At 45.3% G+C, this 25,769-nt stretch overlaps 1 protein-coding gene across 1 annotated transcript; it reads right to left on the bottom strand.

The window, feature by feature from the left end:
- Window positions 1–2,411: 2,411 nt before the first annotated feature.
- KCNMB4 (potassium calcium-activated channel subfamily M regulatory beta subunit 4) lies at window positions 2,412–21,626 on the bottom strand. The gene is made up of 3 exons (XM_062613732.1): window positions 21,190–21,626; window positions 13,479–13,606; window positions 2,412–3,200 (listed from the first exon to the last, which is right to left on the bottom strand). The coding sequence occupies exons 1-3, from the start codon at window positions 21,526–21,528 to the stop codon at window positions 3,032–3,034; spliced, it is 636 nt and encodes a 211-aa protein (XP_062469716.1). The 5' UTR covers window positions 21,529–21,626; the 3' UTR covers window positions 2,412–3,031.
- Between the last annotated feature and the right edge of the window lie 4,143 nt (window positions 21,627–25,769).

The raw sequence follows: 25,769 nt of genomic DNA, 5'->3' as shown, positions 1-25,769 counted from the left end.
ACTGCACAAGCTGATTCTGCACATGGCTCTGCAAAGAGCAGCTGCTCTGGCTGCAAACATGCTTCAGAGGAAAACACAAAAACTGGAAATCCACAAAGCCAAGGGGGAAATCAGTGAATAACCCACTAGAAGGAACTCCCCAGCTTCCACGATCAAGTGTGCGGATTAGAAAGACATTTCTAAACCAATGAGGTGCAGGCTGGGACAGAAGAGAGAATTTCAGGATGTTTCTTTTATTTCCCCTTAGCATCACATACCAGGGAGACACTTCCTCCTTCCCTTTGCGTGCCAGTACGGGTGTTTAACTTGGGATGTTCATCTCTCTGCAAAATCATTCCTTATCATGTTTGTAACAATTACTTACTTCCAGAGGCCTTTGCAAATGGCATTTCTAATTGATTTAAAGATATGATTGCTGATCAAGTGAGCTGTAGCAACTCAATTCACTTCTTGTCTTTTGCTCTGAGAACCAGATGACCAATTCAGTCACAAAAGCTTCTGGAGCAAAGCCAGAGGGGATTTGGTTAATCCGGATTTGTGGGCCCAAGCTACTGGTTTAAAAATCGATAGCGAATATATGTCACCATGTATTTCCTTCTCCCTGGGGAAAACAAAGTATATATATGTGTAGAAAATCAGGGTTATTCCCTTTATCTGTAAGAAGTTATCAAGAGGAAATAGAGGAGGAGAACTTGCCACCACCTTAACCAGATAATCAAACCACCCCACAGTGGCAGCTTTCAGTGATTTGCAGTGTGTGAAAAAGTAATATGTATTAAAATATACTGTAATTAACACACACACACACACACCCACCCCCAGCCAGACACACATGTGCAGTATTTCTGTGGGTTGCGAAGGCAAGAGAACTGCAGAGGGTGAAAAAGAATCACAGAAGATGCAAGCAAAGTGAAACAAAACACCGTATTCTTTGCAGGACAGCACTTCCAGAAGTTGGCAGGCTTTCATCCAAGATGCTGAGAGCTCACAACCTCTCTTCATCCAGTATATCCAGTGCTATTCCTTTCAGCAGGCTGGGGTGTAGAGTACCTGTATGACCCTAACAACAGGCACCTCCAAAGGGGTGGTGTTTAATGCAGAGAATCTAACATTTTTCATGCATTTTTAATCCACAGAACTGGACGTGCCTGAACATGTGCAACCAACACCAGTCAGATCTTTCCTACAGAGTAATTAGCCAAGAAGCATCAAGTTCCTGCCTCCACGAACAGATTTCCTTAACTTCCTTCAAAGGAACAGCTATCCCAGTGTGGACTGTGACCAGAGAACTCTACAAAAGTCATATAGCGAGTAAGCAGGGAAGAGGGGAGCAACCTCCAATCGCCCTGCTGTACTCATCACAGAGCACCACAATGCCACAACATGTACAAGGTTACAAATTAAGAAGCCTTATGGAAATCAATTCCTAAACACACAATATGATTAATCTGAGATGAACATTAGGCAATACAAGCATGTTTGTCGCTGTGCCTTGTGCCTTGTTTGGCACACAGGGTTGCAGGTTTTCAAATCTAGTACTTTCCTCATTCTAAGGAAATACATTTCCTATGTGTTAAAAGCTCAACAAAACACAAAGTATTTAAACATAACACTAAGAATATCACAGATTAATACCATGAACAGTGTGGTTAGAACTGTGGAACTGTTGACGTAGATTAAAATGCTTTGCCAGTAACCAGATGCTGACAGACTCATTTTCCTGACTGAGCCACATGGCTTTTCTTCTCTGGTGCACACGAACACTGCAAAGCCTGGTCTCAGGGGTGTCCAGCCCAGCAGGGGTGAGGACAAGTGCCACAAAGATACTCTAGTCTCAGCCACTGACTGTGTCATGCAATGGATGTGCTCAGGGAAACTGTCAGAATACAGAAATCTTTGCACTGAGCGAGTGGACTAGGACTGGTACACCCATAATACACAGTGAGGAGCTGGGAGAAGCAGGGAAAGGCCACCCAGCAAGATTCCATGCCCAGCCTTGCATTTTCTGGAGCATCCCCTTGGAATGACCCTGCACGAAATAGGTGTCCTTGGCATGGGCAGCTCAGCAGCAAACACCCACAGCCCTACAAAGAGTTGATGTCCTTCTCCAGCCCTCCCTGCAGCCATCCCTGGTGTCTGGTGACATACATCACACCACAGCTCACAGGTTCCCCTCAGCAGGCACTTAGGCACTCCATTATTCACATAAGTCAATGGTAAAACCTATTCTTGTAAAACTCCCCCAAATCCCTGCTCCTTACAGCCTGAGAGCATTTGGGTGAACAGGGTAACTGAGAGGGTCAAATTAAAACTGCAGGGACTGAATACCACTGAGGCAGTAAAATTAGATCTACTATTTAATGACCATTTCCAGCACTTGTTTAATTTTATAAGTAGTATTTCTGAGAGATTTCTACATATCTTCACAGTGAAAAGGCGATAATGAAAGTTTTTTTTAGACAGAAGTTAAAGTCTGAATTTTAAATGGAAGTTCTACACAGTGAAAAAAAAAACAACAAAATCAGCACAAGGTTATTTTAGTCTTAAAGCTTTTTCAAACAAAACAAAACTAAGATTAAAAAAAACCCAAACAACCAAACTTTATTATTTTGGAAATACAGTCTATCAGTCTATCATAAAATATGTTTAATTATTTACTATTAAACAATAGTAAAGATCACTTTGTAGAGATGAAATGAGCATCATCAAGGGCTTTTATAAACTGTCTCTCAATACCGCTAGGAGCTGGGTAGCTGTTGTTCAGGGCTAACAGTGCACAGCGTATTTGGTACAGTGTAGATGTTTTTTTGGTAGAACATATTTATTTACTGCCATAGCAGGAGAAGCAATTAGCTGACGTTTCATGGGGCAGCCTTCCAAGGATAATCCTGAGGCAAGAGCAACTCCACTGTCAGATGAGACACTGGAAGGAGGCGCAGCTGGGTGCCCCTGCAGAGACCTGCATATGTGTCAAGCTGCCTCACTTGAGACCCTCTTGAAGGTTTTTCTTCTCCATCAGCAGCCTTGCCACTTACAAGTGCTTCTTCTTTTTTATTGCCTCTGCCCTGACAGCCAAGCTCTTGGCACAGATGGTGAGGACCACTATGAGGACTCCAACCAGGAACGTAACCAGGGGCCAGAGGAAGCAGTGCAAGAGGACAGTCTCATCATGAGTGCGCTTCAGCATCACATCATCTGGCCTGTGAAGAGGAGGAACAGAAGAGGTAGAGAATGTAAATCAACTCGACATCATCAATTCATCATGAGTGGAAAGCATCTGCCATGGAAACAATAAAGATGTTTTATGTGCAACAGTGTTAGAAAATGATTAGGTAGACCGCTTCATTCACTGCTTTCTTTTGCGCATCTATCACCAGCACTCGTGGCAGGCCACGAGGGCTTTCCACTTGCAGTGTTTACAGGATAACAAGTTAATTCAGTTAAATAAATAAATGAATGAATAAATAAAATTTATACTTTATGTCTCCCAGGGATTGTGGTCCTCAGAAAGAGCATGAGAGATGTAATATAAAACTGTGGACTGGAAAACCGCTCCAGCAAAAACATAACACCAGGCAGCAGTTATACATATCTACCTCAAATAACATCAGACATTGTGCAAAGAGTTTAAATTGCAGTTAAAGATTCCCTTTTAGCTTTGAGCACTGATTTGTCCATGGAGCAACATAGAGGCTCCTGACAAAGCCCTGGCTGTGGTTTGGCTCTGGATAGAGAGCCAGTCCTGTCCTCAGCACTGCACTGCTGGCAGCCCAGGCTGGAGTCTGCACAAAACCTACTGTCAGGATGACTCCTGCCCAGCCTCTGGGTGTCAGAGGCTCCCAACTCAGCTCCTTCCAGCAGAGGCTTCTTCAGGAGTAAGCTGTGATTTGGTACTGCAAACACCAGCTCCTCAGTGGGCTTGAGGATGCCCCTACAGGGACACTTTGGGGAGCCACCCCTGAAGATCTGAACGCCCTCCCATGCTTCCAACAACAGCAACTAATACTCAGTCATGGCCGAGTCTGTGATAGAGTTATGCATTTCCAAAGGGAATCAAAGGGAGGATAATAGCAAGGAGGAGGCATCTCAAGAGGTTTGGAAATTCAGCTGTGCCACATGTCTCAGAAACTGGGTGTCCATACGTATCTTCCAAGTCTTGGAAGTTTGCTGGGAATTCTGATGGCAGGTTTTCCTCAGCTCTGTCTCTTTCTGCTTTCCTGCAGTGTAACAGTTATTAAATCAGTCCTGTAGCATTTGCATTTCACCATTGCTTTCCCATCTATAGCCAGAGACATGCAGTCTGCTGGAAAACCATACGCAAAGGAAGGAAACAGAGCTTTCTCTAATGAGGAAAATATGTAAGTCATGGCTTATACTGGTCCTTACTTACATTGAATATTCCCATTCCATGTTGCTTTATCAACACTACCTGACTCTCCTCAGCAACAAACTTAAAATCCTGCAACCCAGGCTCACAAAGCTGGGTCCTGGGAATTAAGTTCTCGTAACGCAGTGGCACATGGGAACAGATACCTGAGCAACAACTGCTGTTTCTCCCCTAGCAGTTTCATCTTGATAGAAAGTAGCACTAAGAAAACATCTCCTGTAGAGGAAACAAGAAGAAATTAATTTTCCTTCACCAAGAATTTAATTATTGGAGATGCCAGCAAATCTACAGGGGTTTATCCATCCTTAAGGAGTCAAAGGAGCCAGACCACCAGGCTATTCCTGAACCCTGATTTAATCAAACCTGCATTTGCATTTGGAGGTCTCTCCTTCAAAATTGCTGCATGGAGGTTCCTCTGCACTGTGCCAGCCTGCGTGTCCCCAGGGCCAGCAGCACCACTCATCTCTCCTTGTGTAGCAATGAGCAGAGTCAGACTCTGATTAAGAGCAGCTCTGCTATATAAAAGTTGAAACTCAGCAACATAAAAAGAGATCAAAAGAAACCGAGGTGTATTCAGTAGTGGAACACATGAAGTCTGTTCAACCCAAACCCTCCAGACACATAATCAGGCACATGTGGAGACCATAAATTGAATAAAATAATATTAACTTTATGGGCACACACTCACCAGCCTATGCCATATAAATGACAGCACCCAAAGAGAAAAAATCCTTTCACAGGAGGTATAGCATTGCTTTCCTCAATTTTACTGTACCATCGTCTGTGTATAGCAGAGTGCAAATTGGCAAGGAGGCCATAAGGAGGCAGCTTTCAATCCTTACAGCTCTCAGCTTACAAGTGAAGTTGATTTTTAAATATTCTTTCTAAAGCAGATATTAATCAAAAAGTTCAAAAATAAGGGGCAAAACACAAACTAGAAAAATAGATTCAGCGAAGAGAATTGTGCCTGGGAAGAGCAGGATACCCTTTTGAATGAATCATAGATATTTTGGAAAACTTCTGTACCAAAGGTAGCAGAGACGGATGCCAAACACTCATTACAGGTGCAACTGTAACTCTTGCAAGTTAGTCATTTAAAAGAGTTTCCCTTTTGGAAAAGAATCAAAGACTTACAGAGGCCTTTAATGAAGCCTCAATTGGGATATTGAATCCTAAGTATCCATTTGGGTTCAGATGGGTATTATTGCTATTCTTAGCTACAGCAAGATACCCTGTGCAATTCCTGCATGGCAGAAGATGTGCAGCAATCTGCTGTCAACTGCTCACAGTGTCTTTTCAGATAATGCATTAAGTCATGACTGGGTCACCCCAAAATACATCACTAAATGACTATTGACACCACATTTAAGACATTAAATGCCCTTTCTTAGTCAAGAGGAGGGAGAAGCACTCCTAGAGGGTGACATGGGACAGGTCAGGGACCCTCTGGGATGCAGCCTCTCTATACCTACTCTAGGTACCAAAAAATGGTGGGACAAATCTTGGCCTTCCTCCTACTTGATTTAACCTCTGTGGTTATTCCCAAAGAACTACTGTGCTTTCAGCTGCTCTTTATTTCATCCTACATTAAATTTGCAGAGCAGATAAGCACTGCTGGACTCCAGGAGTGAATGAGAAAAGTTAATAAAGACAGACACCACTGCCAGCAGACAGACTCCATGCTCCTGGGTGGCAACATCTTGGTTATCTGACTGTAACAGCCCATGGAAACTCATCAAGATCAACTTTGGCAGCTTATAACGCCATTCCTTTGCATTTCCATCAGGACCAGCTCATCTTTCCTGCATCTGCTGACCCACACGGAGACATTGCAGGGTGTAGGGGAAAGCAGTGGGGAGTGCTGGAGTGGCAGAAAGATGATGCAGAGAATGAGAGCCTGAGCTCAGTGGTGCCCAGTTGAGGAGCCCTTTCCTGGAGACCCATCACCAGAGCTGACAGCAGTTATGGAGAGTGCTCTGGAAAACACCTTAGAGGCTGTTAATAGCAGCAGGTCCCAATGAGACACAACTTTTATAGCAGCAAGAAATACCTGAAAAGGGATTACTGAAATAGAAAATGTTCTCTATTTTCCTTTACAAGGTAATTCCTTTTAACTCTGCTTTTTGGAGCTGAGACTGCAAACAGCGGCAAATAACAACTTCTAAAGTGAACAGGGAAAATCAGCCCTGCTGCACACTCACAATGCACTGCACGAGACCCTGAGCCCACCACACCGCTGCCATAGCCCAGGACTGGTGCCAGCAGGGAGTGACCTGAGAAGGACCATCCAGGCAGGAGAGCCTGACCAGGGAAAAAGATCCCAGCAGCACATGGGTCACACTGGACTTGCAAATCCACAGTGAAAGCAGCCCGAGCAGCAGGGTCCAGGCAGCCAGATGTCCTCTGCAGCAGGAGCACTGCAGTCCCAGCAACCCTGTGGCTCTGCAGGAGATGTGCAGAGGTCACTGCAGGGGTCTCGGGCGTCATCGTGGCACACACACTGTGCCCTGCAAACAGGATTAACCCCCAAGTTTTCTCTTGCTCTTCAGAAGAAATGGGTAGGGAGACACAAGGGAGTCACTGGTAAGTCCCATGCCAGCAGCCAGGGACTGGCACGGCGGGAACTGTGAGTGAGGGCCTGGCTAAGTACCTGAAGAATGATCATGCTTGTGTTTGTTTCCAGGTGATCTGTGCCAGGCTACAAACCTTTGGTGTGAAAGAAAAGACTGGTGAAAAATTAGGAGGTAGAGGAAGTTAGAATCAGAATTAATCAGAACAATTAAATAGTGCAAAGTCATCAGTGATAAATTAACAGGTTAGCCTGCTGAGGCTGGATTTCACTTCTTCCACCTGTTTCCTATCCTCATGTGATGGCATCTGTTTAGGGGAAGAGTTCCTGAAGATGAATTCATGAATTCTTGGGTGGAGCAGAACTGCCACCATCACTGTGGGAGCCTCCTAAGGAACTGGCGAGGTGCACAGAGCAGCTCTCCTCCAACATCTGAGTCTGCAGTGTTTGGGTACATTCCCTAGGACAACTCCGAAGCAATCCTGCAACAAACCCTGCTGAATAAGGAACAAAATCTGCTTGTAAAAAGTACCCAGAGCAGCAGCCAGGACTGCAGAAGCCCTGTTTGGCCCATGGAACACATCCATGCTGCTGGGCAGCTTACTGCAGTTTCCTTCTTGGGGCTGAGCTTGTTAGCAGGGCATGACATCAGCCCTCCTCAGGGACCAGCGAAAACTGGATCTGTTGTGGTACAAAACGCTTTGGCTTTCACTCCTAGGCTCACACAGTGATTAATACAAGAGAGCTGCCCCACAAGTTTTTGAATCAGAAATATGCATACAGAGATACTTGTCTTGCCAAGCACAGATGGAGAGGATCACCAAGACAGCAAAGTCACTGACAGCAAGCCCTGAGGTTTATGGGGCCTGTCACAGCTACTTCTGAGCCATGAGATAATCATGATGGCTATGTTGTGGGACAAGAGTAGCCAGAGCTAGGCTATGCCAGCGAGGCAGAACCCCAGCATGGTGCTGCACCATGATGGAGGTGATGAGTTCAGAAACCAAACATCCTGTAGGGCCTTCAGAAGAGTGAGCCTTTGGTGGTTATCACCTGCCCAAGGAACAGAAGCACACAGCAGCAGGAAAACACTGTGTCTACCTGGGAATGCTAGATACAGGCCAAAGGAACAGAAACCCCTATCAATAGCAGAAGCAAGGAGACCAGGAGCCTGGAAAGGAGCCACAGAGCTGCTGCAGGAACGGCAGGAGTGTCAGAGGAGGCTAACAGGGTTGGGCAGACAAAACAAGGGGATGGTGGAAGGGGAGAGGAAGAAAGATGTATTTAATAGGAAAGCAGAAAAAAGAAGAGAAGAAAGAGGGCTGTATTTCCACAGCAAACAGCCCCTTTCCTCAGGAAGGGAAATAAATAGCTGTATGACACCCAAAATACAGTAACATCGCTGTTTGGGTTTGCCCAGCAAGATCAGCATGTATCGAAACTGCAGTTTTGACTTTCTCTTGCTACTTTTGTAGAGGTGACCTGCCAGTTCCCAGAGTCTGAATGTTTGTTGTTTGGCTTGGAAACACAAAAGGAAAGGTGTCCTTATTCCCTCAGGAAACTATCTCATGACAAAGACACAGCTTTGCTGGAAGTCCGCACAGCATCTCTCCCATGGTGCTGAGGCAGCGGAGCTGAACCCGGAAGAGGTATATCATGCCTGGAAATGTGTTTCTTTTCCCTGTGAAAATCAGCAGGGAAATAAACATATTTCCTTGTATCTGCAAATATAGCGCATTTAATAAACCCACCTTTGCTCTATGGCATCCATATGATATTTCAGTTCAAAGATGTTGACCAGAGGGGTTGCACATGTTCCCCCTAAGCTCGGTCATGGAGCATCTCTTGTTTCAAGCAATGCTGCTATTCACGTGTCTAGTAAATGCAAAGCCTCTCAAGTGGATGCACCTAAACTCCTAACACCAGTTATCAATGCATAAATCAGTGGCAGGGCAAGAGAGAGACCTACTGGGACAAAAGGGAGAGCAAAACCTGAAAAGTTTCAGGCGCTGCTCAGGCATCAAGACTTGGTTCTGCTGCAAACAGCAATGGCCACTGTGAAGCACAACCCCCACTGCCCCACAGCCCACAGGGTGAAAGAAGAATGAACAAACTAAAAACAACCCTAAGGAAATCTCTACTTTCACTCTGAAAACACGCCTTTACCTTTCATTGAACAGAGATGGTGGGAGGAATCCGTTTTTCCTTGCTAAAAGGTGAAACCAGTACTTATTTTTAGCAGGACTTTGAGCTTAGGGCTGGAGCCTTGTGGGGCTCTGACCAGGGGTAACTGGATTACTTGTTGCATGATGCAACACATCCCTGTTAGGTGCTACCAAGAGTTCAAACAGACACTGGGTAAAGCAGGCCTTCATCAGAGCCTTCTAAACAATTAGTAAATGTCATGGGAAGAATTGCAGTGCAGGATTACCAAGAAGTCATGCAGGACCAAAATTTACAAGCACATAAACATTTTAGTCATCACTTCTGCACCGTACCATGCGATTTATGAGACACGGAGAAAGCTGACAGAGGCAGGGGACAGGGAAACCTTACAAATATTGTTTGTATTCAAACAATCTGGATTTAAAGATGTTTTCAATCTGCACACACTTATTTTTCCCAGAATTATTCACATCCTTTCACTATGACAAGCACTCATCAGTATTTTTTCCCCTATTGTTGCGAGACACAGAGATCCTCAGCTGGAACAGCTGCACATGGAGGCAGAGCTACATCTTACTAACAGTAAATTCCTTTCCCTCTCAGCCCTGAGCACTGCTCTACAGGTTATACAGTAAAAGAAAGGATAGGAAATAGCAACACCCTCTTCTGATTGGAGGGAATTAATTTGGGAAACTTTATGAAGTACTGGAACACACTGAGATTTCTGTTCCATCATTTATGAATGAGAAACCCTATTACCAGAGCACCTTTGGCTTCTGCAGACAATTATTCACAGATAAATGGCCTGCAGGGTATCCCAACACTATACAGGTGGGCATTAATCACCAGACAGTGCTTGCTTTTCAGATCTCAGGTGGATTTGTTCACAGCATCCTGCAGCAAACACAGGGAAGTATAAAGCATGGCTGGCTCATCTGCTGCACCACAGCAAAGGAACCACAGAACGTACTTGCTATAATGGATGAATCCAGTGCTAAAAAGCAATAATGCCACGTAAATGAGCCACTAATAAGACCTGACTTATGTTGCTCTGCATGTCTCTGCATGGCATGGACTGAAGGGTCTGAGGTGATGGAGATCTTGGGTTTTCTATTTTTGTTCTTGTTGTTGCTGTCAATAACACCTGGAATGTGAAGAAATGAAGTGACAGGGTCTCTCCCATCCCATACGTTTCCGCAGGCCTCCCACTTCAGGGCATGCAGCTGTGACCCTTATCTGCAGGTGTTCATGACTACAGACCCCCTGGAACATGGTGTGAGATCCAGAACACTGAAGCACTAGAGCTTGATGCCTTCTCAAACCTTTGGCAACAACCTGAGAACTTAATCTGAATGTGTCACTTATTTTGTGCTCTGAAACACTGGGGGTTGGTTTCTTCTGGGCAGGGCTCCCTTCAGACTGGAGTATCATCATGTCAACAGACAGGCACCTTCACTAGAGCTCTGGAAAAGTGACTTTGTCATGCAGCTTGCACCACGTGGCCCAAAGCTAGCCAGAAGAGAGTGGGACCCTAAAGGTAATTGTCTCTGGTGGCAAAGCAAAACCTCACTTTTCAGTAAAATGCTGAGCTCCAAGCTAAGCTGTGCTTTGGCTCTCTAAGATCAATGTCAGACAGCTCGTTATGTTGGGCATCTCTGTGTTAACTGAGAATGACTGAAATTGCAAAGTCTGCTTCTCACCCTTTTTGTATAACTTTGAACTGTACAAATGGCATCACTTGTTCTTTTCAAAGCAGCCTGTTGAAACGTGCCCCACCAAACTGAAGGGAGGTCTTGCCTAACTGTGCCCTCCTCATGCAGCAACAATTCTGAGAATTATGCTAATTTCAGTTCAATGAAGAGGAGACGATGCTCAGTTGTTGATATTTACCTAGAATTTTACTCTTGTTTTTCAAAAGGGAGTATTAATATTGCAAATCCTATTTACTCTAAGGAACCCACCACTATATTCCATATGTTTTATACAGACTAACACAGAGAATTAGCTCATCCACACAGTTAAAAAAATACTGACAGGAAATACACACACTTTATTACGAAGTGAACAGGTTTTCCCCTCAGTTTGTATGGTTTTGATTTCTTCATAAGTTATTTAGTCATTGTAACTCTAAAAGTATACTTAAGCAAGCACATTCCTAGTCAGCAAAACTTATCTTTTAAAGTTCATTCCCATCTCCAGAAGAAAATAAATGGTGTTCACATTTCAGCTTAGACTATCTTCAAGTATCTCTGGCAGCAAGCCTCTCTTCTGCTGTAAATAAATTGTTGTATGAACAGCAAAAGGCAGTGTTTCAGGGCAGACATTGCATTTGGTAAGAACATTTAACAGTAATAGGATACAGCAGCTATAAGGAAAAAACTCTGTCTGAGTGCTGCATAATTCCTCAGTGTCAACCTACATAAATGGCAGACCCTAGGTACTGTGCAGCCTCAGAACAATTTTGCTTCTGCTTCATCTACAGATGTGATGTGAGAACCAGCTTCCATAGCTCTGGACACCGACCACCTAGGTGCCTGCACCTGAGCAGATCACCCTAAGCTCCTTTACAGGAGAGAAATAAACATCTCTGGGCATCTGACCCCCATTAGGCATTTATTTTTGGCTAAGATGAAAGGCTCTGGATTCTCCCCACTGACTATAAGAGATAATTTGCACAGCACCTTGTCCTACCACCTCAGGTGAATCCTGGCCATGATGTCTTCTGCAGAAGCTCCCATGTTTCTGACTACCCTGCTCACTCAGTCTCAGCTGGTGAACTAGCAGCACCTCTCTGTCTAGAGATGCCAAAACAGTCATTTGGTGGCTGCTGCTTAGCAGATGCAAGCATTGGCACATTGTGAACCAAAACAGCTCCCAAGAAGGTCCTTTCCAGGCCTGATGTCACTGCACAGGGAGCCCTAACTTTTAACCTCTGCATTCTGTAGACAGTGCTTCTTTCCCCACTGTAAGAAATAACTTGGCTTTGCTACCAAAGTATTGGTGGTTTCCCTCTGCAAAAAGTTAACCAGGGACAGCAGAGTGTCAGCCTGAGCATGCCAACCAGGTCTACCGTCTCTCGGGGGGGGGGGTGCTGTGGGAGGGGATGGGGATGGGGGACAGGACACAACAAACAAAGCCGGCCTAGGGCAAATCTGAAGCCCCCAAGGCACTCAGGAGGCCACCCGCGGGAGAGCTGGGAATCTCTCCACCTGCCGCCCTGCTCCAGCTCTCCAGCTCCTCCAAAGTCCTAGCACACACTGGCACCCACTTGCCTCCCGGGTGCCTTAATAAACTTCAATATCTGATGCCAACACTCCCACACTGAGCCCTGAATTGCACCTGCAAGCCCCAAGCTATTCCCACCTAGGTCTGCCTCATCTGTTTAACATCCAAGGGCTGGTGGAGTAGGACCAGCCTCTTCCTTTAGTCCCTGATGTGGCAGATACTTATATGAGTTCTTAACTTAGCAACCAAGAACAGCCTCCCCAGCTCTCAAAATTATTCATTTTGATCAAACTAAGCACATGTCATATGCCTCCAGAATTGGAGTCTAAACCCCGTAAAACCCTGGCTGATTTGGAGATCTTAAATATTTTTCACCTCCCTGTCTACATGGACCTATCATTCCAGTCACTGCTGTTCTCCCAAGTGCTCCCAGCAAGCCTGCACATTGTGGTAACCTTTTATTCCCCAACACATCATTGTCAGAAAGAGATAGGCAAAAAGATTCCCTCCCCCTCCGCTTCCCACTGAAAGAAGGAAACAACACCTTATACTTGTGTAAGTCACAGTAACATCAGTAGTAAAAGTAAGAATTGCAACAGAAGACGAGATGTTTTAAGTTACAAGTTTCTACTCTGCAGGCATGTGTGAAAACTGGCAGTTCTGTGAATGTTTGTTACACGTATCTGACTAATTAATCCTCTGTGAACACAATCCCTGGGTTGCTTTGTACTGTTTACTGATCTCCCCTTTTCTTCCAGCCCCTCATGAACACAGTAGGATTTCTCTTCCATGGAGGGAAGAAATATCAATATCCAAACCAGAAATTTGCCACATAAGTGTTAAAAGCCAAGATTTTGCCTTAAGATTACATGTTCTTAAGGAAAACTTTCCTCAGAATTTCATGTTTTTACTTTGAGTGGTAAAAACTGTTTTCCACTTTCTCTGTAGCTTTTCATCAATAGAGTCGTCTTGTGAAGCTCTGCACTAAAGTCTGTTTGATAAACCACATGACTCTATGGCTGTGTATGTTTATATATATGCATACATTTGTATGTATTTTCAAACGGAACCAGTGGACAGCTGTTAAACAGATGTGTAAGCACTTCTGCTATGCAAATGTAGATTACTCACCTCAAGTGCTGGTTAAAGTAGCATGTAAATGGTTGTGAACCCACTTTCTTCTTCCAGTATTTCTGCTTGTATGTGACATTCTCAGAGTTCTCCTGATCGTCTCTTGTGCAGGGAGGGATGTATGAACACTGCCAACACACGTTGCAAAACAGAGTTACTTCTGCATTCAGAAACACAGGACATCACTCTCTCTGCATTTTCCTCACAATAACAGTGTGACTGAAATAAGCAAAGAGTAAATTCAATGTTCAATGAAACAAAAAAGTTAGTTGTTGAACTTTACTTCAATTGCTAGTTACTCCCTGAAGGTACTGGAAAAGAATATGCCACCATTCAGAAACGAAATAAGGGCTTTATCCTCTTTTGTTCCATTATCAAACCAACCTGCCACATAACACCTTGGGGGTTTGTGTGGTGAATGGAAAAATGATCATTTAATTTTGACGTATTCCTAGTCAGCACATGGATTAGATTTTAATTGCTTCCTAGCTTCAGTGAGGCACATAATTGCAAGGTTTTTTTACCACCATGCTAATAACCAAAATATTCCAGCAGGCTTTCCCATATGACGGAATATCTGATATGTGGCTGACATCCACTGGCAAAAGACAAGTATTCTTGCACTGTTACAACATGGGGAAACAAGCAGAGAAAGTTCAAAGCTCCACTTCAGCAGAAAGGATCAGCAGATTCAACAAGGGTTGAGCGTGCAGCTGAGCTATATCTCCAGATCTCACCCTCAGACATCTGCTTCAAAGCCCAAAGAGATCAAGGGAAGTTCGTGCCCCAGCTTGGTGCACTTGGGGCTGGGTTTTCAGAGACTCCACTCTGGGTCACACACAATGCACACACCTTGTTTCCATGTCACGTCTTTGACACACCACCCTCCCTCCTAGCCACAGGGAATTAAACAAGAAAAAACAACCCACTGAATCCGGTGTTGGTAGTTGCAGGATCTCACTGCACAACCCCTCCTATTTTTCCCAAGCATTGGTACAGGAGAGCATTACAGGAGATGTTGAACAAAACTGAGTAACAAGGCTAAACTGGTCCTTGGAAATCATCAAGGCTTTTCACCCTGGAGGACACATGGACAGCAAGACTCCAGGTGCACACATAGATCTTTTAATTCCTTTAAAACTGGGAGCTGCAAGCAGAAAATGTGTCCGTGAAGGTAGCTGAAAAGTCTCTTAAGTAGGATGAGGAAGCAGGAGGTGCAGGGGAAGCCCCTAAAGGGATCTCCACATATGATCACAACATGAGTTTCTTCATAGTACCCTGAAGGCAGTAACAGCAAGTAGAGAGAGATACTTTAACCTGAAAATAAACATGACTCACTGTGCCTGCTAGTGCTTCCTCTCCCTCTCCATCTAGTGAGGTATCACAGGGGCCTACCGTGTCCCACGCTGCATGCTGTACCCAAGCTGTACAGACCTACAAGTCCATCTCCACCATACAACAACTAGAATCTTCACCATTCCAGGGGAAGGGGAGAAATACCAGGATCTTACCGGCCTGATCATGTAAAACCTGACCACTTCTGTCAGCACTTACAATGCTGCCAACAGCTTCCATGCTTCAGACTAAAAGAATTCACAAGGTCCTGCTTGTGGCTTCCAAGGTGAAATTTCACATACAAGGGCCCCTGTTTTCACATAGGCCCACATTGCATGTTGCCATGGAACAATGCTCCCTTTAGATCACCATTCAGATGACCCTGAACAAGGATTGTCCCACTGCTGATCACAAAGGACAGAAATGAGCAGCAACACCACTCTGCTCCAGGAACCACAACACAGGATTTGTCACATGCAGTTGTTTCTATCTTCAATAATATTCCTTAGCTGGCAGTGGTTTTAGTTTGGTTGTGTACTTTGGAAGCATCAACCACACTCCTCTTTCCTCCATGCTCCCAGTGCACAAACACATCTATGCAGCAGCTGCATGGAGTCAACAGATTCTGCACGCTTCCCTCTCTCCTCTCAAATGTTTCTTCCTCGTGGCTGAGCCTATTCATCCTCTTCTATGAAAGTGTGACCACCCCACCTCTCCTCTGCTGGCCAAACTTTCTCTGTGTACTTCAGAGACCTTCCACCTCCCTCAAATTGGGGACAACAGTGAATAAGCTCTCTGCAACTAAAACTTCATAACACTCTTTGCACAAGTAATTCCAATGACAGCTAACAGAAACCATGTTGGATTCATTGCCTTCTGTTCCTCTTTATCTTCCTGTGGAAAACACAAAGGAGACACCCAGGGGCTTGCCTTAAAACGATGGGTCCTCCTTGCTTGAGCCTGTTGAAGATTAACAGTCTTGCAGAGGAGAAGTGGTCCCTGCTCAAGGTGAAATCTTCATTACATGAATCCCAAGGGTCACCCTGAAACATCTTCTTGACTTGATGAAGGATTCGAGCCATAGTGAATACCCAAGGTCCAACTCCACTGTGCTGCACAAGCACTGGAGTTTGTTTTCTTCCCCGGGAGGCCAGCACAGTTCCCACCAACCATTTTGGCCCTTTCTGATCCACATGGGTAGTGGGCCTGTCTTTTCTCAGCCTCCCAAGCACGCTTCTTGGGGACTTTGCTTGACCAACTGTATCACCCTCCAAAAAACCTGGCAACTTTTGCTGCCATGAGCTGGTGGGTGAACCTGAAACGACCTCCCGCTTCGGCAACAAGCAGTTTCTGAAAGGTTAATTCTGCAGTCCTCCCCCATGAGACACAGCATGAAATCCTGCCATCAAAACATGAATAAATGCCAAGTGTTTGAAAGCAAGCTGGGATGGCTTGTGCTCAATCGCAGTTCATGCATCAGCATCCATTTTCAGTTTAAGTGTTCCACCCTGTATTCCTTTGATTTATTTTTCCCCCCTTGAACAAGTTACAATGAAGTTGGAGAACAGCTCTAGAGATCAGACATTCAGAATAAATCTAATGGAGCCGAGGTCTTTTCAGCAGACCTATTGGCTCACGGTGCTGTAATCTCACCTCCTACGCTATGTCATAGCAACGATAAAATTATTATGTAATTCAAATACAGTCTCAATTACACAGCTCAAAATCGTTATCAGGTTAACAATATTCTCCCTTCAATCAGAGCCAGTGTTTGGATAGAGGAGTCAGGATGTAATTCAGCAAAAACATCAGCGAGTAACTAATATACCTTTGCACTGAGGTTTTGTAAGATCTGTATCTGTTTTTGCTGCTGGATGCCGCCACACCAGTGTCTTTGCAGATGCCTAGGAAGAGTCCTGGTCCTTCTGAACCCTTCATCAGAGCAGATATTCTTCCATATCATAGAGAAGAGATGGAGGCATGAACCCTTGACCATGGTTTAGCTTCCAGGTTGCATCTCATGCTTTTCAAAGCAATTCAATCATATTTTTTATGAAAAAGAAGTCAGACTTGGTAGGCTCCGAGGGAAGCTACCTCAGTCCTGGAAGACACTATCGGAAGACAAGACCAAGAATGTCCCAAACGCAAATGCATGTAAGAGCCCAAAGCAGAAGCAATTCAGCCCATCAGAAGACAAAGCGGTTGCACTAAGAAGAAAGTCTTCAGCCTCAGCTTCTCCTAGCTTTGTGTGTGAGCATCTCTGCATGTTACTGGGTTATCTTCATGGCCTGTAAGGGAACTAGTGCTGCCAGAACCATCCCACCATAGCAGAAGTTGAGCAGGGGGACTCGCTCCATAAGTATAAAAAAACATCTCCTCCAGCTGACTGTACCAAGGGAGCTGGAGCTGAGCACCACAGCTGGTTTTCACCTGCATCCATCAGCAGAGGAAAACCCACCAGGAGTGATCAGAGGCTCAAGGCAGAGAGAGGCACCCCAAGCAAAACAGGAGGGTGGTGGGACTTATAGGGTTTACCTAAAAAACTGCTAGGCAGCATCTGCAGTGTTTGCCTGTCAAGGGCACCGGCCGGAACACGGAGCTGGTGCTTCACCAGACCCTCACGAAATTGCTGTAGGCAAATGTTGTAGCTGGGCATATTTTGCTATTAAACCTCCTTCATCATGGGTCATACTTAGGAGAATCCAAAACCCCAAACAAACCAGTTCTATTTACAAGTGCACAGAAGCAGTAACAGTACATCACCTTGTCAGGGTGAACAGATACAGAAAGAAGTGCGGCAGGAGCAGGCACAGATGTGGAGCACAGACAAGGAGCCGCAGCTGGCTGCTCTGCTCCCCTGTCCAGGGATGGAGACAGGGAGAACTGGGTCCTTCTGCACAGCTGCTAAGATCAGGCTCACCAGTCACTGCCTAAAAGTTTCTCAACAGAACAGTGTGCAGGTTCTTCCAGCCCTACACTTAACTTCATGCGCAGAAAGGGGAAAGTCTAAAGAGCCAGAGAACTGATATTTTGAGAAGCTGATGTACCCCCCTGTTATTTTACCCAGCCAAACCTGTAGCCTGATGCTTGCACTAGTTGTGTGTGCTGCCAAGGGACTTGATGGCCAGAATGATAGTGACAAATTGACTTTGGTATTAATCCCCCTTAAGCCTTATCTCGGAGATTATTATTGCTATGAAGGCAGCTGAAGAAAGGCACCGTCACTCTGCTGAAATTTCTTCTTCTGAGACGACAAGGAAAAAGAAAAGAATTCCTCAAATCACTGATACTGGATACAAATGTAATCATGCCTGCTGCTTCATACATACATTTCTGGATTAACTCTGACCCAGCTATATATAATCCTTTAAGAGCTAAAATGAATCCTGGGCTGTACAATGATGTGATTAGGAAGCAAGCAAGAAAAATAATTAATTTCTTTTTCCTAGGAGCTAGACCTCGCTGGAACAGCCAGATCTGAGCTGCCAATGCGGTTATGCATCAGCCCACTGCTGCAGAAAGTATGAGAATTTGAGTCCAGCACACTGGGGACTTCTGGAGCAGAGTTTAGCTGCCAACTGATTCAGTATTGTGTGTTGTAAGGAGCCTGAGCTATGCTTTTCCTGTGCTATTGATTTACAAGGAGAAATTGCTACCCACAAAGAGAAGCAGCTGAGCAGTGTAAAATCTGAACACTGTTCAAAACAAAATTGGTCTTTTTCTTCAGTTCCAGTTAGTTGGAGCTGATCAGCGTGTTGTATGTCTAATTGCATGAACAAGCAAGTGTGATGCAAGAAGGCGATGGACACAGGAAGGGTTAAATGGCTCCCCTTCAGTGTTCATTCATAAATACAGACTGGATCCCAAGCATTAAATCCAGCAGATTCCTACTCTGTTGCTATGACTGACCTATTTCAGGATAAAATTCTGAGAGCTTTTAAGGACGGTGTGACTTCAGGACAAAAATTAAAAGGAGAATCATCTCCACAGACATTAAGTGAGGGGAAAAAAAGAGAAAACCAAAGCAGCAGCTATGCATGCTTCATTCCCTTAAAAGGGTATGTTTTCCTAATGAGACCTAAATAACTTCTTTTTATTCTATATTGGGTTTACATAAGCTTCTTAAGGTAAGGAAAAAAATTGGAGCGCACTATTTTTCCATGTTGTTTTCCACTTAGTTAAATCCAATTACTACCAGAGAATGCGGTTACATCAAAAAATGCATCCTTTCTGCTTGGTCTCATCTAGTAAATCAGATTTAATCCTCAGCAATCAACATCCCAGCGTAAACAACCAACACCTAGAGATGCAAGGTACTAGCTAGACCTTGGATTTGTAAGAGCGTGCAAGTGCAACTCACTGCCAACACACAGCCCTATGTTTATTAATTGTTAAATAAAATATAGGCTTCTGAGTGACATTTGCGGGCATGGCTTGAACCTCTAGGTGCCTCTCTGCAGAAACTGCAATCCAGCCCTGCGAAAGGCACAATCCTCCTCTTCCCACCAGACTTCCAGGAAGGCAGGAGAAGCAAAACCAAACCAAAACTCCCTGACTACTCAGAGAGACATGGCGGTCAGAGCCCAGTTTGGATGCCTGTGCTGACACTAAGGATCTGCAGGAGCTGTGAGCCCAGGTGTGCTGGTGGCACTGCTTACTTCCCATCTCCCATTAAAAGGGTGGCTTTTCTCCCACATTTCACCACCTACCTGCTGCCTGCCTGGAGTCTGAGAGAATTTGAGGGAAGTACTGGTGCTGGGGCAGCTCATGATGCGTGTTTCCATAACCACAACTCGCTCTGTGGAGCCTGGCAGGAGCACCCCCAGGGAAAGGTGAAGTTCGTAAAGCTCTCACACAGGCTGATTCATCCACTTTGCTACCAGGCACCATCCAACTTCACTGCTCACCACTTCGGAACGGTGTCAACAATTCAACCCAAATCCTGTCACACTTCTCATCCTGCTTCTCACTCTCTTGATTTTTGCCCCGACCACCCTTCCAAGCCCATAAGCTGCCAAGGGGCAAAAAACAAGCCGTGAACCCCAAGTCTGCAACTTAATCCAAGAGATGGATCCACACTGGTGTAACTGTGACTGTGGAGATGTGAGGCAATGCATCCCAAACTGGACATGGAAGTCTGCTGCTCAGTCCCTGCGCGCAGACCCCTGTATCGTGCTTAGCATGGCTCTTGGCACTGCGCTACAGCCATATCTCGGTTGAAGAGATGAAATTTCCTTTTCCAACACACTCCTGGTTTCAGCTTCTTTCAGGAGGTGGATTCTGCCACAGGTTTTATTTTCTGGAAACTACTAAACTAAACACACCCCGCTCAGGCAGCATGCTGGCAAAGTGAGCTGTACCGAGCATGAAAAGTAGAAAGCAGAATAACTGCCTGTAAAGACAGAAAAATCACAAGTCACACGTTGCCTTCAGACTACCCTAGTTTGCTGGAAGATGCAACTTTAAAGACGCTTCCGTTTGGTCCATTTTCATATGGGTGATGGAGAAGTTTAAGAATCAAAACAGCACCGAGGAAACTTCTGTTCCAGCACAGCCTGTCCCCAGCACCCCATCTGCAGCTGCTCCATTACAATTCCAGCTGGAAATTGTAATGGAGCGGCTCTGGGAAGCCCCTCACCCTGTGGGACACCCAGAGCCACAGCACCAGGCGCTGCTCGGGCAGACCTCCCAGTCAGCAGCAACAGTTTCTCCCTGGTTTCGCACCAGCATCCCAGCGGAGTGCGCTCAGGGAGACTGGGGGCCGGGGCGGCGCCGCTCCCACGGCTGAAAGGGAGAGCTGGGTCTGGGTCTGCCTGGGGAAATAGATACATAGATATACAAATATCTATACTGATATAGATAGATATCGATATATATATATAGTTATAGATATAAATAGATGCAGATAGATATAGATAGATAGTTACACACATATATTTATATAAAGATATGTATATACAAAAATATATATGCATAGTTATATATAGAGATAGAGGTATAGACACTATACACATCGTGTATAGTGATAGTGCATGCATAGACACTATGAGTGCATACATAGACACTCTACATATGTACACACACCACCACATATATATACATGCATACCATGTATAGTGTGTCTTCATATATAAATATATGTACTTCTTGCTAAGTAACAGCACAAGGGCATTTACGGGGGATGCCGTGACTTCATCTATCCCCCCATCAGAGAAAAACCCGCACCCGAACGGAGAGCTGTTGGAGGGGACCCTTTGGGCAAGACGGGCACAAGGGGCAGTGACGGGGCAGTGAAGGGCGAAGGGGGCAGGATTTGCCCCCCGGGACGCATCCCTATAACCCCCCGTAGCCCTCATTTTGGGAGCGCGGGTCTCACCTTGGGGTTGGTGCGGAGCTGCCGCTCGTCCTCATGAAGCAGGGCGGGCGCTGGGGAGCGGGAGGTGCGGACCAGGACCTGCAGGCAGGGGTACCGAGCCGTGCCGCGGCAGGCGGCCCCGCAGGAGAAGGTGCAGGAGAAGCGCTCTCCGAGCTGCCGCACAGCCAGCACCGTGCAGTTGGCGGAGCCGCCGCCGCCCCGCTCCTGCAGCGCCGGGCGCAGCCAGCAGCACCCCAAGCCCAGCAGGGACAGCAAGCCGGCTGCGATGAGGAGGAATCCCAGCCGCATGCTCTTGTCCTCCGCCTCCGTGTACTTGTAAACCACACGGCTTCTCGCCATCGTCCCGTTGCCGCTGGCATCCGCTGCCGGGCAGCCGCTGCCATCGGCTAAAGCTCCCGCCGCTCCCCGCCTCCATCCCCGCCTCCTGCAAGGATGAGGAACCCACGGGGGGTGGCTGTGCGTGCAATCACCAGGAGAAAAAAACACCCAAAACTCCCTAGATCCATAAATAAAACCCTAAAGTAAACCCGCTTGACCTAATTCAGGACCCTCCGGGGGTGGAAGGGACAGATTGCAATGGGATTAAACTGGCATGAAGATTTGCTGTGGTTCGGATTAATACCGGTTACTGTGTAAGGTGCAGTATCTAGAGAGGGGTGGGCAATACCTAGAAGGGGGAGGACGGGTGAGGAGGAGGGGCCGAAACACACTCTAAGGCACATTTCGGCTCCCGCCCTCCCCCCCCCCCGCCAAGCCAACATCCCCAGGTAAGGTGGTTGTAGCATCGTGGCGTGTAAATCCAGTTGAATAAAATCACAGCTTGAAACAGGCCATGAAAAGTCTGTCATTCCCAGTTCTCACTGCCGACTTGGTTAAGTCCTGGAGAGCCCATGTGAAACCCTACTCAGAACCCCCGTATGTCAAAAACTAGAGGTCTCTATGCATAGAGAGTCAGACCTGAAATTACATATCTAGAAGTGAGAAAGCAGCTGCTTTTTTCACCTTGTTAACCAAGAAGGCAAATAACAGGGGTTTGTCCAACTTTAGGGATGCAGCACAAGTGCCCTACTCTGTCCAGCCCCAGATCCAGCATCCACATAGCAGGGACAAACCCAGGCTCTTTCATGGCTGTTTGAAGATAAGCGAGCAAGCAAGATGAGAGCTGTCACAATGTTTTATATAGGAATTGTACTTTCAACAGGAAGGTATCAACCTTTGGAAGATCACCCTAAAAAGTGGCAGGTCCTCATAAGCAGTCGATCCAAGCAAATGCTTTGGTTATTACTCAGCATTTCATACTGTGGTGGCAAAACAACAGGACAAGCTCTTCAGTGCCAGAGCACCATAAGCAATAGTAATATTTTTATTCTGTAGTCTTTATCATAGGCAATTAAGTAGAATAAAATGTGACAGTGTTGGAGCCTATAGCTGAACTAGATGATACAGCAAACAAGAAGCTACAGAAAGAACAGTAAAATAAGCATGGGAAACGGCACTTTCCTCTGGCCACCTTTTCCGATTGCTTTCCCACTGCAGAGTGAGACGTCAAACTTTTAAAAATAAAGTTGATCCATAGGTTCTCCAAATGGACTATTGAGCAACGCCTGGCAGGAAGGCTATTAAGAATCCACACTGTGACGTGAATATAAATGGATGCAAATATTGTCCTTGTTTGCACCAGTGCGCTACCGCGCTGCCCTCAGGCTAGCTGCTCTGTAGCAGCCTTTCCTAACACCAATGGGTTTCAGAAAAGGTATACCAGCAATAAGTGTTTTTATTTTTACTTAAACCTGCCATAGGTTTTTGTATTAAAAACTGAACTCGTCTTGGTTAGTCATTGGCTCTGTGTATCCATTCCATCAGTCACGGTTTGCTGCCAGCGCCGTGGTGATGAGAGTCTCTGATGCTGGGGCTCACTGCGTAGAGATTTCATATTATAAACAATGAATTTTTAATCAGGTAGATTTGTTGCCTGACACCTGAAGGAAAGCTCCAGCCCTGCTTTCCCTGTCTAGATGGGCTGACTTCTCCTTTTTCTTGCCTTCTGAACAGCTGGTGTGCGGTACTCGGTTTAATTCCTTGCTGTCCCCTGTACATAAAGTGCTGTCAGCTGAAAACTAACACAACAGCTCACTGGGTGAAACAGTAACCTTGAGAGTTAGTCCTCCTGCATGCGTCCAACCCCTACATCATCCGTAGTCAGAGGAGATGCTGAGATTGTATTTTGACTGGGGACGGATTTTAACATTCACTGGGTAATCTCATTGGTTTTGAAGTTCTGCACATACAACTCAGTCACGGCTCGAAGGTTGTTTGAATCAGTTCGAAGAGAAAAATGCTCATCGATGCTTGATCTGTCAGAGAGCAAAGCTGGGTACTCGGGGCTTGTTGTGAAGATTTTAGCGCTGCTATCACCTGCTGAGGGCAGGAGTCAGGACACAGGCTCCACAACTATGGGCTGCATCAGGAGCATCCAGGGTGATGTTAAATGCCTGGATGAACTTTCCAGCAGCAGGGTAACAGGTTGCTACCTGCTTTTACAGGCCCTTTCTTGACCCATGACCAAGGGGCAGGCTTACTTGTGGCCTGTCGCTGATCACCCACCTGAAGGCAGTTTGTACAGCCCATGGCAAGCATGCCTCCTCCTTTGTTGTGTACCTCGAGGCTGGACAGCCCCTTGGTGGTGTCTGTTACCCCTGACATGAATGGGCTCACACATCCCTGTTTCCTCGCAGAAGTCTAGCAGTGGTCCTTGTGATGTTCATTGTGGAGCTGCCTCGCACTATCTTCCGTGAGAGTGCCTTTTTGAATAGCAAATATATATATATATATATATATATATATATATATATATATATAACAAAATGCCTTTTTAAAACAACACTGTGATGCCTGTCAGAAAGCAGACTGGTCTTCAAAGAGAGATAGAGCTGGCTGGTAGAAACACACCTAGGGACAGAGGAACAACCAAACCTGCCCTTTTGTCCAAAAGGAGAACTGTAGGGGAAGCTGAAAAGTTTCCACAGAATGACATCCATGCCTGCAGCAGGCCAACCAGCTCTGGATGCTTGTCTTCCCTTCTCTTTCCTTCGCTTCGCTCCTCATCAGGACTGCTTCACAGGTGATGCAGGATGGTGCAGTGGTGAAAATCACTTCACTGGATTGCTTGTTAAGCCAGAGGGAGCTCCAAAAAGTGGTTTTGCAGAAAAGTATTTTGTCAGTTTCAGCAGGAAAACTGTGATGTATCCCCACATGCAGTATAGGCATGTTAAGACCAAAGGAATATGAAATGCAAACAATAAAGCAAAGTCTAGGAAAACAGTACACAATCTCAGTTAGTGCTGCTAATTCTAGAGTGGGATGAATCAGTAATATTAAAAACTATGTTTGATGTGCTTTAACATTACATTAAAAACATAAAGTTCAACTCAACAGCAAAGTGGTTTTAAGAGGTAAACCTACCAAAGTAATGCAAACTGCAATTCCAAAACAAGCCATGCAGCTGCATTTCCTCTGGTCTTTTAAACTTACTAGAAGCTTTCACATTTGTGGAAATGAAAGCAGAGAGGAGAGAAATGAGAACAGCTATACGATTTTATTTCTCATACCATAGGAAAATCCTGCTAAGCATTTAGTCTGTCAGCTCAGGCTAGCTGCTCAGGCCAGTCTGCATGCTTTACCAGAATTCAACTTCTCAAGCATAATTTTTAAGCAGTGGTGAAGTTTGAAAAACACAATGAGGGGAATGGCAATTGAAAACTAAGCACACTGGCTTTAATAGAAGCAGTTGTTATATTTAGGCTCTTAAAAGAACTGTCTAGCTACCTCATGTTTAGGATGACAACTGTGCATTTAGAAGCTCAAGTGTGACAGACAGCAATCAAATTTTCTTTTTGTTTTCAAGTCAACATTCAGCCATGGAAGTACTTTCAATCACAAGTTACAGGGAATGAATTAAAAAAACCAAACCCTAAAAAATGTTCCTACTAGGTGACAAGTATCTTTGAAACAACATTATTTAGGAACTGAACATCCTTCTTCAATAGACATGGCCACCTATGAGCCATGCAGGACAGAGCTGACTGCCCCATAGATCTTCCATTTCCAGTGCTGTTAAGGTTGTGCCAAAGGTAGTTTCTGGTCTCTTTAGGGCCAACAACAGAGCCCCTCAGCACTTTGCACACAATTTTGCACATGACTACAATACAGCAGTTCTTATTTTGGGTACCTTCTCAGTATTTTTTTCATTAAAAACTGTAAAATTGAAAAGTACAAAAAAACGCACTGTTTCGGGGATAGAGAGGATTTCAGACATAGCCAACAGCAAAGTGATATGATTATACCTCTTTGTGCCGTATAGATGTGCGTCCGTGAAAGAGTGGTGCGGCCAGTCATGAATCCCGACACATGCAGGCGACACTTGAACAGAGTCAGTCACGCGCAGAAGTTCTCATCCATGTGAGTACCTGCAGGCTTCCCTGGATTACTTGGGTCTTCAATTAGATTAATCAAGCCCATGAAGGTTTTCACATGCTTAAGTATTTATGGCACCACGTACTAAGGCAGAGGAGGTTGCCCTG

This window comes from Pezoporus occidentalis, unplaced genomic scaffold (genome assembly GCF_034315485.1).
Source record: "Pezoporus occidentalis ecotype Australia unplaced genomic scaffold, CSIRO_AGI_Poc_V1 ctg17, whole genome shotgun sequence".
NCBI classification, from domain to species: domain Eukaryota; kingdom Metazoa; phylum Chordata; class Aves; order Psittaciformes; family Psittacidae; genus Pezoporus; species Pezoporus occidentalis.
Note: the sequence above shows the minus strand (reverse complement) of the source record. Positions and strands in the feature narration are given on the sequence as shown.